This window comes from Armigeres subalbatus, chromosome 3 (assembly GCF_024139115.2).
Source record: "Armigeres subalbatus isolate Guangzhou_Male chromosome 3, GZ_Asu_2, whole genome shotgun sequence".
NCBI classification, from domain to species: domain Eukaryota; kingdom Metazoa; phylum Arthropoda; class Insecta; order Diptera; family Culicidae; genus Armigeres; species Armigeres subalbatus.
This window is the reverse complement of record NC_085141.1, coordinates 146,958,460-146,977,137: the sequence shown is the minus strand read 5'-3', so window position 1 is coordinate 146,977,137 and position 18,678 is coordinate 146,958,460. Positions and strand designations below refer to the sequence as shown.

Sequence of the window (18,678 nt, the reverse complement as noted above, 5' to 3'; positions counted from 1 at the left end):
TCCTCCCGACAGCATAATAATAAACATTACGCTCCGGAACACCTCCCATGGCAGGGTACCTGCGTCCCTGTGTGCCTCCAACGACCAGGACTGGGTCAGCCTTGCCCAAAAGAATTAGTTTTGACAAGTCCGTTAATGCCGTGAACGCGATTATACTTTTACACACGTTTACGTTTGCGTTTTGCAGTACGTACGGCGTTGGTTCCTACATATTCTGCGGCGGCACGTCCAACCATTCCGAAAATGCCAGGACCCCGCTGCTGGAGAGCCGGGAGAACAAAACAAGAATGGAAAAATATTGACTTTTGATAGCGTACAATTTGCCGGGTCCTTATCGTTGGTTGTTAATCTTATTTGGCGGTAACACCTCGATCAAGGTGGAAAAAGATGACGAAATGGAGCCAAGAAAAAAGCGACTACGCACAGCTGACTGCCAATCATGCGTCCAACGATTCGAAGATGGGAATCGGGAAGACCGTCGAGCATCGAACGGGACCCATTCGAGTATGACATCACACACGTCGTAAGCAGACCCTTTGCAATTGGAGCGCTTTTGTAAAACAGGGTCGTGCTTCATACATCACCCCGAAAGAGTATCATTAAAATTTCGAAATACATCCGGGTGAATCAATTTCATTACGTTTAAACCACTGCGCAGTAAAGGACCTCTGGGAACCTGTTATGTGTCCTTCAGAAGCTAAAATCTACGATTCACACTTTTCGAAGCGCCACTCTTGACGCAGCTACTTCAAATGCGCATCCTCAATAATTTCGGGTTGCAATTCGCGATGTCCGTGAACCTACTCAACCGTGTGCAGCCTTCTCGTCTGGAGCAAAGTTCAATTCACCCGAAGGTAGTGAAGCGATTATGATGAACAGAGCTTCCGAAATGATACTCTGCATCACAATATTTTGATACCATTACGTTTTGTTCCGCAGTTTCCGTGTCTGCAATTGTGATCCATCGAGAATCGAGTATCAAATGCCTCAATCTCGGAGCGGACGTGTGTGGAAGCGGTTCTTGATCTTGAGTACGAGTCACTTTGCTTAATGGTAGGGTTCGTCCGTTTGGCTATTTTACTTCCGTTATGGGGCATTTTTTTTAAACTGTTGCTTCGCCAGTCTGATTCACGATGACCAAGACACTCAAAATTGATCTGGCCCATCCCTCTCCACGCACGTGCTTCCATCCCATGCTGTAGGTCCGCCCAACTCAAATTACAAGTAGTAATTCGATTGTTTATTTTGTTTTGCAAACGCTTCTTCTTTTCCCCCGAATCATTCGCGAAACTCGTTTTCATTTTCAACGAGGAGCTTCTGCTTACTGTTGTTGTTTTTGTTGTTGTTGCTGCGGCTTCATAGGAGATCAAGTGGAAGTGGCTCCACAAACACTTCGCCCGTTAATGACCTTCCAATCGGGCAGCTAACCTACTGCCAAGCGGCTTGATGCCCCCGGGCCGGATCTCTTCCCGAAAAATTGCCTGCCGATTTAACCCCCCTTGACCAAGGCCAGAACAATTGAACGCGTAGTTTCGCCACTTGAGCAACAGCGGCCAGCGTGGGACCCCGTTTCGGTGCTGCAGGGGCGACAAACAGGTTAGACCTTTTTGGCGATTTGAAGTTGGTTGGTGGTGCGCCTAATTCCAGCACATTTCAATGACTTCAAGTTCCACTTCGGTGGATGGGGCCCAGCCGGTGTTGCGCGGTGCGACGCTGAGGCTCCGGTGTGGTGGCAATGAGCGAGCGCGCGTCTTGCTGTGGCTGGAGGTTGATTAGCTTCAGTTCAGAAAAATCCGTTCACTTGTCTCCCCGAGCGGGGTTAAGCCTAGCGTGATCGACGGCGCTGGTGCGCAGTGATTGCCATATGTGTGATGGTATGCGTCGCTTGAGCCTGACCTTGGATTCGGTTGAAAAGATTTTGGTTTTTTTGAATTTGCACACACCGGTTAGAATGAAGTGTGCTTAGTCTGGTTTTCATTACTGCAGAGTACTAGGAAGTATGTTGATTTGTTGCTTTCAGATTACATTTGCCAGCAGTTCCATTTATGAGGTGATCATTTGAAGATAATAATAATAGACCGAATCTCCTGTATGATTAGAGTTGTATTCAAAGCTAGAAGTAGAATTAATTAGAAAATAGAGAATTTGCTCTTAAAGATATTCCTTTAAATTTCCAATAGAGATTAGTTAGAAACCAGGATTAAGCATCATCCGAACATCAATTGGTATTTTTCCGAATTTACAATAAATAATAATTTCTACTCTCAATGAGAAACCAAATACAATTTCTTCCTTTTTCCAACAAATTCTCAATAGCGAATCCACCATAACTTCTATGGGACTCCATCCAACCCCCAGTAGGGATTTCAATAAATTTTTAGTTATTAAGATTAGGATTCATTAGGAATTCCATCGAATTTTCAGACAGGATTTGACCGAATCCACAGCAGATATTCCATTCAATCCCTACCTAGGATTCAATCAAATTCCTACTCGGGATTCTATCGAATCCTCACTTGGAATTCCTCCGAATCTCCAATTGGGATTGCATAGAATACTCTTATAGGATTTTGTCATTGAATACCTGTAGGGATTCTATCGAACCCCTAGTACGGATTTCATGGAGGAAGCTGTGTAAACTAGAATGAATTAATGCAATCAAAATGCCCTTGTCATCAACATTGCTATCGCAGTTTAAAACATGAAGATATAGTTAATAAAAGTTAGCGATTATGGCCTTAACAGCTACATTACACATAGTTGGATTAGAGTTTAACCAGTTAGTTATCAAAAAATAGCGTAACAGAAAAAAGTAAGTGTTAGTGCATAGCAATTAGTAACTTTATCACCTTCAACCTCTACTTAACGACCCATTTACGCAACATAAAAAGTAAGATAAGTGCATGTGTATATAGTTGTAAGTGTCAAGTGTTAAGTGTTAAGTGCTATCGAGCGAAACCGAGGAAAAAATAGAAGCCTGTTACTAAAACAGAAGAGTACTCTACGGTGTTACGTGCCAAAGTGTCCAGAGCATTTCAAATTAGCGTGAACCGTGAAGCCAGAATTGGTGCAAAGAACCACAGAATTACAAACGGTCAAACATCAAAACGAACAACAAAAGCACTGGGGGAGCAAAAACAAAAAGACTAACCTTTCGATTGCGGCTCGTTTTCATTCCATATCGCTGTGGAGAAAAACCGGGGATGGCGGGGAGATGGGTGGAGAGAAAAATCTCAAATTAGTGATGCATTATTTGAGGTGTGTGATTGGTGATTTTTATATTTTTTTTTCTCGATTTGGATACCAGTCATGGATGAAAAATTATTATTTTTCAATTCTCTATTTGTGGTGTGATTATTTACGATGGATTTAATTAATTTTCATCAAAACGAATCAAACTGAACCAATTACGGGAGGATGCTTATTTTTCCGCTATTGTGTTATTTGAAGCTGTGGAAAAAAGGCACTCATTTATGCAAAATTCTGATGATCTGATTTTAGAGTTGGTGGTCTTTCCGGTTTGCTGGAATTTTTCCATTTTTCATCTAGCTGCGTTTAACCGCATCCATTCCCTTGGACCTCTGGTTCCCATCCCGGCTCATGAGTAGCACATAATTCCACAGCTCGTAACGCAACATGGTCAATTAAATGCAACGAGCATGCATAAATGCATGATGAAAAAAATCAAAGCTCCCCATCGCACAATAACAAAGAATATTGAAATTTATTAAAATTCGTCTCTGTTTCTCGCTGGAACCCGCGCCAGTGCGGGCTAATTATCGGTTTGGTTGCTACAGTTCCCGAAGCAATCTCCTTTTAGCATGACCCGACTCTTCTTAAGTTTGATGCACCGTCGAAAAACGAACACTTCCAGATTTTCTCAACATTTAGGTTTGATTCCAATACTTTCTCTATTATATGACACTATTAATGATTCTTAACCCAAATCGTGGATAAGTTACAATTTCTGTTCTAGGCGTGGGCCATCGATCACCTTGTCACCGCAATGAAACATTGATGGGCGGTTTTGTATGATGGTGTGCCAAACCGGTGCCGCTCATCATATGTAAACTGACCGGAAAAAGTAGTCGCACCCGAGTTCAATGAGTTCAGAACGTAGGTAGGGTGGCACTTTGGTCGAATATTTTGATTTTGAAAGGATAAAATAAAGCTGACCCAACGGTTCCGTTCTAAACTAACTTTCCGAATGTGTTTAAAACGATTTGCGTAAATCCTTGGAAAATTTGGCCTATCGGAAGGTACAATTGATTTCTCCAAAGAGTTCAACTGAATCCTCCAAGGATTCAACTGATTCCTCCAATAATTCGATGATTTATTCTTCCGAGGATTCGATTGATTCTTCCGAGCATTTGACTGAAACCTCCGAGGATTCAACTTATTTCTTCAAGAATTCAACTGAACTCTCCGAACATTCGATTGATTACTCCTATGGTTTGACTTAATCCCCCGAGGATTTGACTGGTCCATCCGAGCATTTGACTGAAATCTCTAAGCATTCGACTGATTTCTTTGAAGATTCGACTGAATTCTTCAAGGATTTGACTAAATCCTTCGAGAATTCGACTAAATCCTTTGTGGATTCGAATGAATCCTCCGAGGATTCGACTGAAACATTTGACTGAATAATCCGATGGCTCAACTCATTTCTCTGAGGATTCGACTGAATACTCGGAGTATCGAGAGTTCGACTGAATCCTCCGAATATTTAACCGATTCCTCCGAGGATTCGACTGAACTCTCCGAAGAATCGACTTATTTCTCCGAGCATTCGATTGAATATTCCGAGCATTCGACTGAATCCTCTCAGGATGCGATTGAATTCTTCAAGTATTCAACTGACTCCCTCGAGGGTTAGACTTTAAATCAACTAAATCTTAAAAAAAAAGCAAATAAAGCCACGAAGGGTTTAACTGAAGCTTCGCCGGAATTCATTTATTCCACATAATTTTAGAACGAACCGGATTTGAACTAAAACTGCTTTTCATGCACCTTCGAACGAATTCTATTAAACTCCAAAAGGCATCATAGTACCTTTACAAAGTAAAATGTGCATTCTATTATTAGCCTTATCTTCATAAAAGTTCATTCATTGTCGAACCACCCTCAGTTGGTAGCACGCAGCTGATTATTTTTATGACCATTATTAGCGTTATTATTATTTTTGTTAAATCACCACCGTCCATAAACATATGAATGGAAGCCGTCCCGAGGTGATGTCAGCGCGGACAGGCACTCATCGGACGGGAAGAAGCTCTGATCGTGTTAGCTACAATTATGTACACCTATGCGGAAAAAAATAATCTGGAACGGTGCACAAAAAATCAAAAAATATAAATCGCACCTCAATTGAATAATGAAATGAAATAAAAAAGCGCTGTAGCAAAAATGCACAATTGCCTGCGAATGGGTATGTTTTTGTATTATTTGCAGTGGTCAAATCTCCCTCTCCCCTCCGCAGGCGTTAAGCTCCAATGTGAACTTTGGCTCGGTCAGGCTTCTTCCCGCTCTCCCCGACCTGTAGTTGCGAATTACACCGTTTATCAAAGAGAAAAAGCATCAAATGAAATCAATTATTTTTTTTATGGTTTGAAGCCAAAATAATGGAATTGCACAGTTGTTTAGGAGCAATGCATTTATGAGTATTAGGTTTCCTACTCATTCAATCAAATGAAAACTCTTGTGTCCCAACTTCCAAGCAGTACTAATGAGTGAGTATAGTTACTCTGACGGGGAGTAAAAAAATATGGCCTTGATCTCACGTTCTAAAAATCGGTCGCTCGATCATCGTGCTGCTAATATTCGAATAGTTCTTAAAGTTATTAATTTGCTACACACCGTGCCGTTTGAGCTCTTCAGGATGGGCAGCGCACCGCCCTCCCACCCGTGCTCATCTGCTCTAACCTAATAATAATCGCAGAAACAGTCAGTGCCCAGTAACTGCGGTGCGGTGGGCGAAATAAAATATTCGCACATTTTTCCACATTAATTTCCACCGTTTGATGAATGATGCATGGTTGGCCACTCAGACGCATGGGCCTCATAAGCGAACACACACACCCGCCGCCGTGCCACTGCGGGCGGCCGATTCGTTCCTGCAGTTTGCAGTCAACCTAAATTTTGTGCCACCAAATGGAATTTTTATTTCGTCTGATTTGCATGTTTGAATTATTGTGCTTCAAATAGCGTGTGGATTGTCTGCGTAAAACTGGTGAGAGCGGTGCACTAATTAGTTAACTTTATCGATCGATCCATATTAAAAGCTCTGTTCTGTTATTACAGATGTCTGTACAATTCAATCGCGCAGTGTTGTAATGAATTACAGTTTGAATTTTTGAATAGAATTGAGTAACAATCAGAAAATCATTTTGACATAAAAGTTTAGAGTCGATTATTATACAAAGGGCACATATTCGAGGAAAAACTGAGTAATGTAACGATTTACAAGTCTTTTTTCAAATGTAACAAATATAGGCATGCAAATTAATTGCAGATTAAATTGCAAAGATAAAATTTTATCAATTACGTCGGATTACAATTACTAGTATTTAGAAAGTGAAAAATTGGCAATCTCTTGTTAAATACTCACATGTTTTACATACAGTAATATTCCGATTTTATCACCCCCTTGGTGAATTCTGGGGTGATAAAACAGAGATTGTCACAATCAGATAAAAAATATGTTAAATTTGGGGTGATTCAAATATGACGTCCACTACTTTTTGGGATTTCTAGACCCCCCTCCCCCCTCTGTCACGCTTTTTGGTATACCTAGTACATGTACTGTCACAAAATCTTAGACCCCCTCCCCCCCTATAACCTGTGACATCATTGTTGAACGAACCCTTTGTTTTATTCATTTCACAAATATGAATGAGTTTATGCATTGGAAAGGTAAAATGTGTGAACAGTACCCGTTATTTCTTGTCGAAAAGGCTTGAAAAATCCTTGACAAATACTTAGAAATGATTTATAATAAACCACAAGTGGTGAAAGTAATTTCATGAAAATTATTGTTGTTTGCGGTATTATTTACAAAAATAAAAAGAACGAATAAGTTTTCAAAACTTTATGGGGAGACAAAATCGGGTCAAAACGTAACAAAATCGGAACGTGATAAAATCGGATCGGAAACGTGATAAACTCGTGGGGTAGACGAAATCGTGGTGTTACAAAATCGGGTCGACACTGTATTACTGAAAAAAGAGTCATCATAACGATTTTAAACTGTTCTTAATGACGATTCGATTTTATTCCATTTCGATTGGTCACCACAAATGGGCCAAGTGCAGCCAAATAATGCAAAAAAAAAATAAAACGTGAGACGCCTCAGCTGGGGCGAGGTTAATATTTTTTTTATATCATTCCCACCTTATCGCGTTTATGATAAGATAAATTTATATTTTTTGCTCAGCGTTGCTTGCAGTTTGCTGGCGGTCTTTACGTCAACAGAAATGAAAATCAAAAAGTGTTGGATTTTTTTTGCGCAGTCATAAACAGTGCTTTTGAAAAGCTGTACGATTGGACTGAAATGCTGCTCAATATTTTTGAAAAAAATATTTCAAGCTCTTTTTAGTGGTAGACGGTTGATTGATATTTTTATTTTTTTCTAAGTGCATTACAAAAATTCTATTCTTGGGACTGCATGGAAGGACCCTCCCAACGAACATTGGAGGTGGACAAAGCGCTTTAACCAAAAATAGTCTTCCTCGGGTTTTTTTTTTATTCATTTCTTTATTTGGTAGGCACTCTGTGTTTCTTAACCGCTACTGTGCCGTGATCTACTGTGGTATTCTGCTGTACAGTATCCACACAGAATCTATTTTTAGACATTCGTTGTTGTTATCATTGCCGGGTCTATCTCATCGTGAGTCCATTGTGTCCTTTTGTCCGTATCGTGTATCCAATTGCTCGTTGCATTGATCGGTTGCCGTTTTATCCGGGTACGTTGGAGAAATGCCTCCGAGAAGAACAATTTGTCAGTCGTCATCGGGCAGCCGTGTCGGTAAGACGCGCACCCTAAAACGCCACCGTTTGGGCTGCACCTCAGGCGACTGACAAGGTCTTGGTGGAGGGGATGGGAATCGAACCCATGACCGTCCGCTTATAAGGCGAACGTGTAGCCAACTACGCTACGGGACCCTCAACATCTTCCTCGGGTTATAAGCTAGCTATTCAGCTAAGATTGTTTGTTGGGCTAGTTTGAGCACTAAGGTTTCCGTAGGAAGATAAAAATCCATCGAACAAATGAAAAAAAAAATGCCCAACTGTCTGAATTAGTTAACAATACATTAATGGTCTCTCCTGTCTTTGAGATATTGTTTCACATCATGAATGATGTAAATCTCATGAAACGGAAGCACTACCCGAGCAAAGTTAGAATGCAAATTGATAACATTTTGATACCCCAATAATGACAGAAGAAATATTTTTCTCAAAAAAGAAAATTTTATTTAAAACAAATTAAAAACAATTTAAAACAAAAAATATGTTTTCATCAAAAATCATTAGGATCAATCAAAAACAAGAAAAAATATAAAGCATAATGTTATTTTTGTTCAAGTTTTTTTAGCTCTTTCATGTTTTAAAGGACTCTTTTTCACTAACACTTAGGGGGAATGACGGCTTTGGCAGGTTTTGTTCTATTATTGGCAGGGGTTTTTTTATGACTGACTAGGCTCAAATTTGGCCTAAACATTCTTTGCATATCAAAGAATATGGTGGCCAAATTTCATAAAATTTTGTCGACAAAAACCCCCCTGCCAATAATAGAACAAAACCTGCCAAAGCCGTCTTTCCCCCTATTTATTTACGACCGTAAAAATATTTTGTGAAAAAGATTGCATTCGACGGGGAATCCTGTCTATTTTTTTCCTGTTGAAAGTTTGACAGATCGGACTATATGTACATAGGTTTAAAAGTTATGGCAATAATATGACTTTTTGAGACCAAAACGCGTAAGAAAATTTAGCTCACTTTCTAAGCACTAATCATTGGGCGATTTGTTCATAACGGGTTGTAATCGACGGGGAATCTTGTCCCAATGTTTATGAAAATTTCAATATCGTTATAATGGGCACTCTGGCAACACGGTCGGGTACTGAGCATATCTGTTCGAAGCTCCGTTTCTTTTGTGTTTTCTACGTTACTAAATTACTTTTAAATCGCTTGCATTGGTTCGCTTACAGTTTGATCGGCTTTACAACTTCGTCTTCTTGGTTTTCGGTTAGTGTAGTGCGAATTGTGTGTGTGGCGAGCATCGAAGAAAAAAATGATTAGAAATCCACCACGTTCGTTATTATTCATCGAAGCGACATCTGACAGCAATTTGTTGAAGCTATATACGCTTGCGGAGCTTTTTATGCTGGATGTAAGACAAGCTGCAGACCAATAGGACGTCGTCAGTTGCATTCTAGCAACAATTCCGCTTGAGGCCCTCTCAAAACATTTTAACAACAGCTACTACATCTGATGATATATTTGCAATATTTCCATTATCAGGCGACATATGGCGTTGCTGCGTGTTTGTATCAATGCAATTTTGCATATACACTAGTGACATCTGGTTTTCAATATCGATCAAACCGTGAATGTAACCGATCAAACCACATTTCTACAAAGTATCGATGAGCTCAACTTAGACGACGTCGTGGACGACCTGATTAACAGATCCAGATCCTGTGGAAAAACTTCCTTTTTAGAGGTCCTAAATGAGATCAATAGTTCTATCGCTCACATTCCGGAAAAAAAATGTTGTTAGATCCAACAAAAGGGTCCAAATCGTCGCTCATCAACCGTCCAGCTCTGAGCACGTACCATTGAAGAAATCACGGATCAACGTCTCAGCCCCGGCTCTCACTACCAACACTGGACCCAGCTCCCATTCCAAAACTGCTCAATCAGCCGGTACTGAGATAAGTACTGGTGGAACATCTTCTAGCCATTCTGCTGCTCCTGTAAGATCTGCATCTTCTATCAATAATGATGCGAATCGTGCGATATTGAAAGTGGCGAATAATGATGCTGCCTCTAACGAGGTGGAGTCCTATTACGTTTCTCCATTCTAGCCTGACCAAAGCGAAGGTGATGTGAAGATGCACGTAATGGATATTTCTAACTCCAGTTCATTCGTCGTTAAAGTGACTAAGCTCGTTCCTCGTGGCAAACATATCAACAATTTGTCTTTCGTGTCCTTCAAAGTGGCTGTGCCTAAATCTGCAACGAATGAAGTTAGCGACCCATGGTATTGGCCAGAAGGAATGTCCATCCGCCGTTCGAGCCCAACCCAAAAAAAACTGATCAGCAGCACGCCTTGTGAACTTGGATTCAACAACCATGCCACATTCAACTCTGGGCAATGTGGGACGCACATAAATAAGCACTGTGGAAGCCCTGAAGCCCCCCATCACAGTCCAGACCCTCCAGCCTTCGCTCATCAGTCGTCCCGGTCCTGTGTATGGGTCGGGTGTAGGGGTCTTCCAAGCTGTGCTACCAGGCAAGTACAAACAGCTTAAGAATGTTATCCGCTCTGATGATGTCTTACCTAACAGCCTACGATTGACAATTGGTCCCCACGATCGATCCTTCTGCACTGACGGGTTCTCTCTTCATCTGGGATGCACAACGTCTAGCACTATGGAAGCCCTGATGCCCCCCATCACAGTCCAGACCCTCCAGTCTTCGCTCATCAGTCGTCCCGGTCCTGTGTATGGGTTGGGTGTAAGGGTCTTCCAGCCTGCGTTCACAGGCAAGTAGAGTGATCCTTAGAACTTTGCACGCTCTGATGATGTTCTGTCATACAGCCCTGGTCTCCACCTCACTCACGTTCAATCAAAATCCAGTATCTCGATCTCATCACTTCTGGGGCGCACAACACTTAGCAATATGGAAGTTCCGAAGCCCACCATCACAGTCCAGATTATCCAGCCAGCGCTCATCAGTCCTCCCGGTCCTGTGTATGGGTCAGGCGTTAGGGACTTCCAACCTGTGTTGTCAGGCAAGTACAATCAAACAGCGAACTTTATTTGCTCTGATGACTTACTTGCTCGTTGGCCAGACAAATCTACTGCGGTCCCGCTCTCGAATACAGCTGATCATCAAATCCTAGTTTATTATCAAAATGTGAGAGGATTACGGACGAAGATTGATGAGTTTTTCTTCTTTTAAAGCTTGGCGAGCTAAAGAGATGAAATTTTAATGATTTAGCTGATGTTATTGCCAATTATTGATTTGATGCTTTTTTTTAAATTTGATTCACATGAACTGTTCTCCCAGAGATTACGGATTTTTTTTAAGATTAAATTTTGTATTTATTGAATCCACTGAAATTTTGCATATACATTCTTTATGTAAACTCATATGTGAATATGTACGTTATGTGGAAGATATTGATTTGGAAAATGTATTGTAGGTAACCACTTTCCATTCGATGGGACTCAAACCCATGACCCTACAGTTCGATTCCAATCGAAGGGAAAGTGGTTACCTACAATACATTTTCCAAATCAATATCTTCCACATAACGTACATATTCACATATGAATTTACATAACATTGTAAATTAACGTCCAAGTCGGGTGGTTTAATCCCCGGAAATAGGCAATTACCTTTGATTGAACATTCTTTATGATCAAAATGATTTGCATAATTGGATTACCATATTGACGCAAGCCCAACTTTTGAAAAATGCCTAATCAAAAACACCTTGAACGTATAAAAAAATAGCTTCAAACGGCTTGTTCGATCATTTTGGTGTTTTCGGTAAAGTTTTAGGTAATCAATGGGGCTATGTGAACAAATGGTTCAGTCATTGGAAACAGAATTTGAAAATCAATACTCCCAAAAACGATTTTTTCGATGTTTTTAAAAGTTGTAGCAGATAATATAGGTATTTTTTTGCATTACACAGTTAAAAATTCTGAAAATTACACGCCATCGATAAATTTGAATTTGTGTGTTCAATAAGCTCCTACTTTTTATGAAAGTACGTAAAATATCCTTTCTATTGTGTATACGGATTTTTTTTTCCAAAGTGCTCCCGTTTCTAAAACACAGCGGATTTTACCAACTTTTCAAATTTTCGATCGTTTTTGATTTTTTTTCGAATCTTTTTAACCTAGAAAAAACGGCTCTGTCGTTATGTATTGATAAATGCTATTAATGAAGTAATGGTTTGCCATTCTCATGGTATGGGGTTGTGAAAAAAAAACTTTACCCAGAAAAAAAAACAAATAATTTCTAGGAACTTTTTTCAAATGGGCGTACATGATTCTAAGCTTGATTTTTGGAACGGCGACTGTGCTCATTAATTAAACTGTTTTGGTGAACTTATGTGCCTAACAGAAGGAATAGATTCCGATCTATCTGGTAGTACCGTTAGCTGAACGAAATATGCTGAATTGAGAGAGTATTAGCCATTTCAAATTTCAAGGTCAAACACAGTTACGCCTATTTGAAAAAAGTTCCTAGATTTGTTTACCAAACTATAACCGTAGTAAACTACCTCAAGAAAGAATCTTTCAATCATACTAATCTTCAATATATATTATAGCGGAAAACTAATAAAAGTTGTTGCACAGTGGGTCAAGATGGACAAAACTTGAAAATTAAAAAAAATACAAAAAGGCGGGTAATGATATTCTAACCAAAAATAAATATTTGAGCAACATTTTCGATACTGTGGAAGAAAATTTCTACTACAAGCAGTGTTGGTAGAATCTTACTCAAATCTGAATCATCGAGACTTCATGTACGAGCTAACTCGCTTGCGATTCTGTAGGCGGAGCATCGCGCTTGAGTTCCTCGGACAGAATCGCATCGCTTCGTCACTCACCGAAAAATGATTTCGCTCTACAAAGCGTCAACACGCAATCGAGGCGTATGTTTTGTTTATACACCCAGGTTTTTTTTTTACACGGTTCGGTTTTAGTCGTTTAAGACTTTCAGCGTCAATGAAACAATGAGTTAACCCCATGAAAAAATTCACAAAAAATCAAAGAAAATTCAGGTGGTATTTAAAAAGCTGTTGAAGTTCGGGTTAACCGAGAAATTAATGAATTCCAACCGCGTAAAAAAAACCTGGGTGTATATGCATTTATTAGCCATTGTTTAGGCAGAAGAAAGTTAATTCAATGCATTCAACAATGAAGAACACGTAAAAATCATGCAATGATGCAAATCCTGATTCGAATCATGAGCGATTCTCTGGGCCATGATTCTAATGGGATTTGACTCACACATGATTTGAATCGTCGATGAGATTTGAGAATTTGAGATTTTACCAACACTGACTACAAGACGATGCTTTTTCTGACAATGAGTGTTTTCTAAACTTCGAATGATTTGGGTACAGGTTAAATTGTTTTGATCTATCATTTGAAAAAATCTCAACTGCAATGTTGGACGGGACTTGCAAAGCGAGAAAACGTTATCTAATATGCATCTATTTAGGCAAAATCTGTCACGAACTATCAAATGCGTTTTTGTGTAAAGGTATTGATATCACATGTAAAATATTTTGCATGATCTTTGTTTGACGAAAACTTCTCCGCTTTGAAGACTATTCCGAAATAGCCTGCTCGGCTTGATATTAAAAAGTTATGAGTATGTTTATTATTCCCGCTATACAAATCATTGAGAAATTGGAATTTGAAGCATTATGAAGAGCCTACGCTTTACTTAGGTGAAACAGTTAAAGATCCACGGTCAACTGCGATGAAAAGTAGAATAAGAGATTACATAAGGAAATAACAAAAATCATTTGGTATTTCTGTAGAGTGCGATGGAGCAAGTGTATCTATCTATGGATGGATCACAGTTCTGGGTGGTGGGACGTTCGCTTTCAAGAGTTCCTTCTTCTCTGTTGGTGAGACGCCCGCAAGAAAAATTGCGTTGTTGTGGATAGGATTGATCACAATTTGGCGCGGTGAAACGCTCGTTATCAGTAGTTTTTTCTTCTGCGATAGTGGGACGCCCCCAAGAAGAATGGTTTTATTGTGGATCCGAATGATTACAGTTTCACGTGGTGAGACGCCCGTATTCAAGAATTTTTTTTCTCTACTTGAATGGGACGCCTATTAGAAGAATTGTGTTTTTGTAGATCGGATTGTTCACATTTTTGGACGCCCGGACGCCCGCGTACGAGTGTACCTTCATCTGTGTTGGTGGGACGCCCGCAAAAAGAATGGTATTATTGTGGATAGGATTGATCACAAATCTGCACGGTGGAACGCCGGCATTCAAGAGTTTTTTATGTATGCATTGGTAGGTCGCCAACAAACAGAATCGTATTATTGTATAACGGTATGATCATATGTGCCCAAGAAGTTGAATTTTGCTGTGAGTGTCCGCACGGGAGCGTCTTGAGAACGAATTTCTATATAAAAGTTTGGCACCCATTATAGGGAATCCAAAGTGTACTTCAATAACGAAATGACGTTCACGGTTCGACAATGTGCTTCCTCACGAGGTGAATCAAACAATGGACAAGTCATTACTAATAAATCCCATCAAACACGAAATCTATTGATCACATTTAAGATAATTCAAAACACTGGAAGGATATAACGACAGTAATAAAATTCTCAAACAACTGATTTTAAGGAATGGGTGTGAGCTCCAAAAACATGGAATTGGACATTTTGTTACACAAGTTAAGAACTTGACAGTTTTTTTTACAGGACGATCTTCCAAACATCTTCCAAACTTCCAGGAGAAATTATTCTGGATTTCCACAGGAAATTCTTCCAAACTTGTACGTGAAATGCTTCCGAACCTCCAAGTGAAATGCTTCCGAATTTCTAAAGGAAACTCTTTCCAATTTTGAAGGGTGATTCTTACGAACTCCCACAGGACTTTTTTCAAAAGTTTTCACGGAAAATTCTTTCAAATTTCCACCTTGAAGTTCCTTTCAATCCGCAAGGAAAATTCTTCCAAATTTCATCGGAAAATTCTTTCACGGATTTTTTTTCCTAGGTTTCACGGGAAATTCTTCCAAATTTCCATGAGAAATTGTTCCGATTTTCCATGGGAAATTCTTCCAAATTTCCACGGAAAGTTCTTCCAAATTACCAATCCATCAGAATTTTCTTGGGAAATCCGTCCGGATTTCCACGGAAAGATCTTATGAATTTCTTCAGAAATCATTTCTATTTTCTACAAGAAACTTCAAGACATAATGAAAATTTCAAACAATAAAAACATTTAACAAAGTGGGAAATCAAAAGAGAAATTTTGTACACAAAGGACTTAAAGTCATCAGATTGAACATATTTACTTTATATAATTGATTTTTTCCTTTGACTTGAAAAGTCACGTCAATTCAAAGTTTGATGAAAATCTAATCTAAGAGCGTTGTCCTAATTTTGAATTGTGAAATCCATAATTATTCCATGATATTGTTTTTGTTTTCTCATATAAAGTGAAAGTGACTGTTGTAAAACGAATATAACAAGGATAAATTTCTTTACTTTCTTTGATCCGTAAAATTACTACACAACAGTTCTGAGCCACATACCCATTAACTATGTTCACTGATTATAATGCTTAAACCCCGCCTCGATTCCAATAATCCGACAAAAAATTTACATCAACGATAACAATGGTGGAAGCTGAAATTCGCCGAGGCTAATCAATTCCAATTTCTCACCCAACAGGTTGGAAAGTACCGGTCGAAGAAACCCAACCATGGTGAAATGCCAGCCCGCCCCCCACCAATCCTAATCATTCCTATGCAAAACCAACTTCGATTCGCCACTTTGGCAAGCACTGCCTCCCGTGATAGCGGAGTCGTTAACTTGAAGAAATCGTCTGCGCCTCCTTCTTTCCTCCCAGCCAACAGTCGATGATTGGCAAACGACGACTATTGCGACGACGACGACGGTGTGGAGCTCACACTATCGCGTTAGGACCCTCCCACTTTTTTCCCACCACGATCACAATCGCCCCCCGAAAGGGATTGCGACCACCTGTGCCGTCGTTCGGCGCGCTCCGGCTGCCATTGCACACCCCGGAGCACGATGGAGTCCGCTCGGTCCGTGGGAGGCGCTAATTAGACGCAATTATAAATTAAAATATGCTAATTACGTATATACACACAAGTAGTTTGCACACACTTTTTATTTCCCACCCGAGTGAGCAGCGATAGTTATTACGGCTAGTACATACGGCTCTCCGGTAGTGCCGTGCGGTGTGTGTGGCTCGCCGGTAAGTACTTTTTGATGGATTTGCCCAGCCAGCCGGCCGGGTGCCACCCTTCGCCGACCGTCCAAGAAATGGGGAGTTTAAAGACGTCTTATCCGCCATGGCTCTACGGTGGCGATGCGATGGCGCACGCTACGGACCCTGCACCGATAATTAACGTGGAAAACCAATGGAAAAACTGCCCGAACACTTACAGTAGGCACTCCGGGGCCGATTGTGCTCCAATACGAATTCGAGGCGTTTTGGCGGTACCTGCGCCATACCGATGCACGTGAGCGGGGAGCCGAAGGAGACGGTAACGGGTGGTGATAGTAGCGCTGTGTGAGCACTCGCAACTAACAAGAGGGAAACATGCTGTTGGCTTTCATGTTTTATGATGCCCCGACATCATGCGAGCTCGGGCTCTGATCCAGCTGCAGCAGCAGGTTCGCGACTGTGTGTGCGGTTGGTCGATGCGGCGGACGTGCAACATCGCTGCCACCTTGGAGAAACTATCTGCATTGTGCGGCAGCAGCAGCAGTCAGAGCCGGGTAACTACCTAGATCGTAGACATTCGGTGTTCGTTATCGGACATCGGACGGATGAGATGTGCAACAATTGTAAAAATTGGGGACCGCCCACTTTCACTGACAGTCTGGCGCGCACGGATGACCGATGACGTCTGCCATCCGAAATGTTTTTCAAGGCTGAACGGATGTCGTCGGTTTCCTTAACAGCTGAGCTGATTATTGCCCACTGTCAGCAGTTCTAATCTAGGAGAGACACACGAGGTACCGACTGCACGGGCGTCGATCGTAGTCTCGCGTAAATGCTTATCTCTTTCCGGTTACGGTCGATTTTTATTGTAATTAATCCGCTACTGTCTGAAATAGTAACAGGTTTACTACCCGATCAAACGCAAAGCCGTCATTTATTTTCAGTTGAGCTATTTGCTGTGAATTAATGAGCCTAAATTCATTTGATTAGCTATTGGGATGCATTGAAGATTCAATGAATGCTGGAAGTTTAATTTTCCGGCTGATTGTGGCCAAAATCGGCACGAAATGGAGACCGTCTGACGGACATCGATTTCCATCATTAGACTAAAATAAGTATTTCTATCGTAAATTATTGAAGTCCTGAAGTCATGCCATGACTTGTATGAATTCGTATAAATGATGCACACCTAACCCTAAGATCTAGGCCCCCCAGAAACGATCTTGCCATCTTTAGATAAGCAATTTAGTGCTTTTGCTCTTAAAGCTAACTAATTATGAGCTATTCTATTTTTTATATTCATAGAAATTTATTAGAAATTTTATAATTGGCAATTGATTTCAATTTGATTTGTTTTTTTTTTTAGTTATATTTGCAAGACTTTTAAGTTCAGCCGAAAACTATTTGTGGGAATGTCACATTACCAAAACGCACGTTAAGCCGAAAGTTATCAAGCTAAATTCCATTTGACCGAATTTCAGTTTGGCAGCAGTTAGTTAGCCGAATACAACGTATGGCAGAAGATGTAGTTTAGCCGAATAAGTCACAACGAAAATGTCGTTAGGCCGTACGGGTCATATGGCTTCAAATGTCATTGACCGAAAATGCCGTTTAGCTGAGAACAGGACATTTGGCCAAAAAAATCGTTTGGCCGAACAGGTCATTTGGCCAAAATCATGGTTCACCAGAGCGAGCCATTTGATGGAAAATGGCATTTAGCCTAACGAGCCATACGGGCGAAAATGTCGTTTGGTCGAAAAGCTCATAGAGCCAAAAGTGTCATTTGGCCAAACGGGTCATACGACTGTAAATGTCAACGAAACTGGTCGAATAGGCCATTTCAAATTAAGCCAAACTTGTTCTATGGAAAAACACTTTAACCGATTAGACCTGATCAAAACAAAAACATTACAAAACAAATGATACAAAAATCACAGCAAACGATTTTTGGTCGAAGTGTTGTATACTTTTTTACCGTGAACCCTCGGTAATTCTGAACACTTTTTTATTTGAACCCCATTCGTTCTAACATTGTTCAAGTTAAAAAAAAATTGTTCAAGTTAAATAACAAATAACCTATTCCCAAAAAACGACTCAGATGACTAAAATGTGGAACGAATGTGCCAAGGAAGTTGACTCCGGAGATGTGCAACTTTTGATGAGAGGAATAAAGAAGAAGGTGCAAATTTTCACTAGAAACAAGAAGAAATACAGTACAGTGAATTACCCTTGTTTTGATGTATTAACCTTATTTGTCAACCTTATTTGTACGGCAATCCGGCAATCCAGATAATTTTATTACTCCGGATTCTAAATGGACATAGCTTTAATAAAGAATTTAAAAAAAATGAAAAGTGATAAACTTAATGAATAATTAAAAAATCACTCTAATAAAGAATTAAAAAATGATAATTTCGCGTCTCACTTCTCAATCCTTTCTTTTCACTTCCAACTTTTCATCTCAAATTTCCCACAAATCACTTC

The 18,678-nt window shown here is 40.2% G+C and overlaps 1 protein-coding gene across 3 annotated transcripts in view; it reads right to left on the bottom strand.

Annotated features, from left to right (window-relative positions):
- The window catches only part of LOC134223930 (zinc finger protein squeeze-like), a 99,216-nt gene that overhangs the window by 64,158 nt on the left and 16,380 nt on the right, over window positions 1–18,678 (bottom strand). For 2 of the 3 annotated variants that reach the window (XM_062703155.1, XM_062703156.1), the window contains one exon: window positions 3,152–3,184. The exons of the other annotated variant lie outside the window; for it this stretch is intronic. In XM_062703155.1, coding sequence (XP_062559139.1) covers window positions 3,152–3,184 — 33 coding nt within the window. The remainder of the gene's footprint in view (window positions 1–3,151; window positions 3,185–18,678) is intronic. 3 annotated transcript variants of the gene reach the window in all.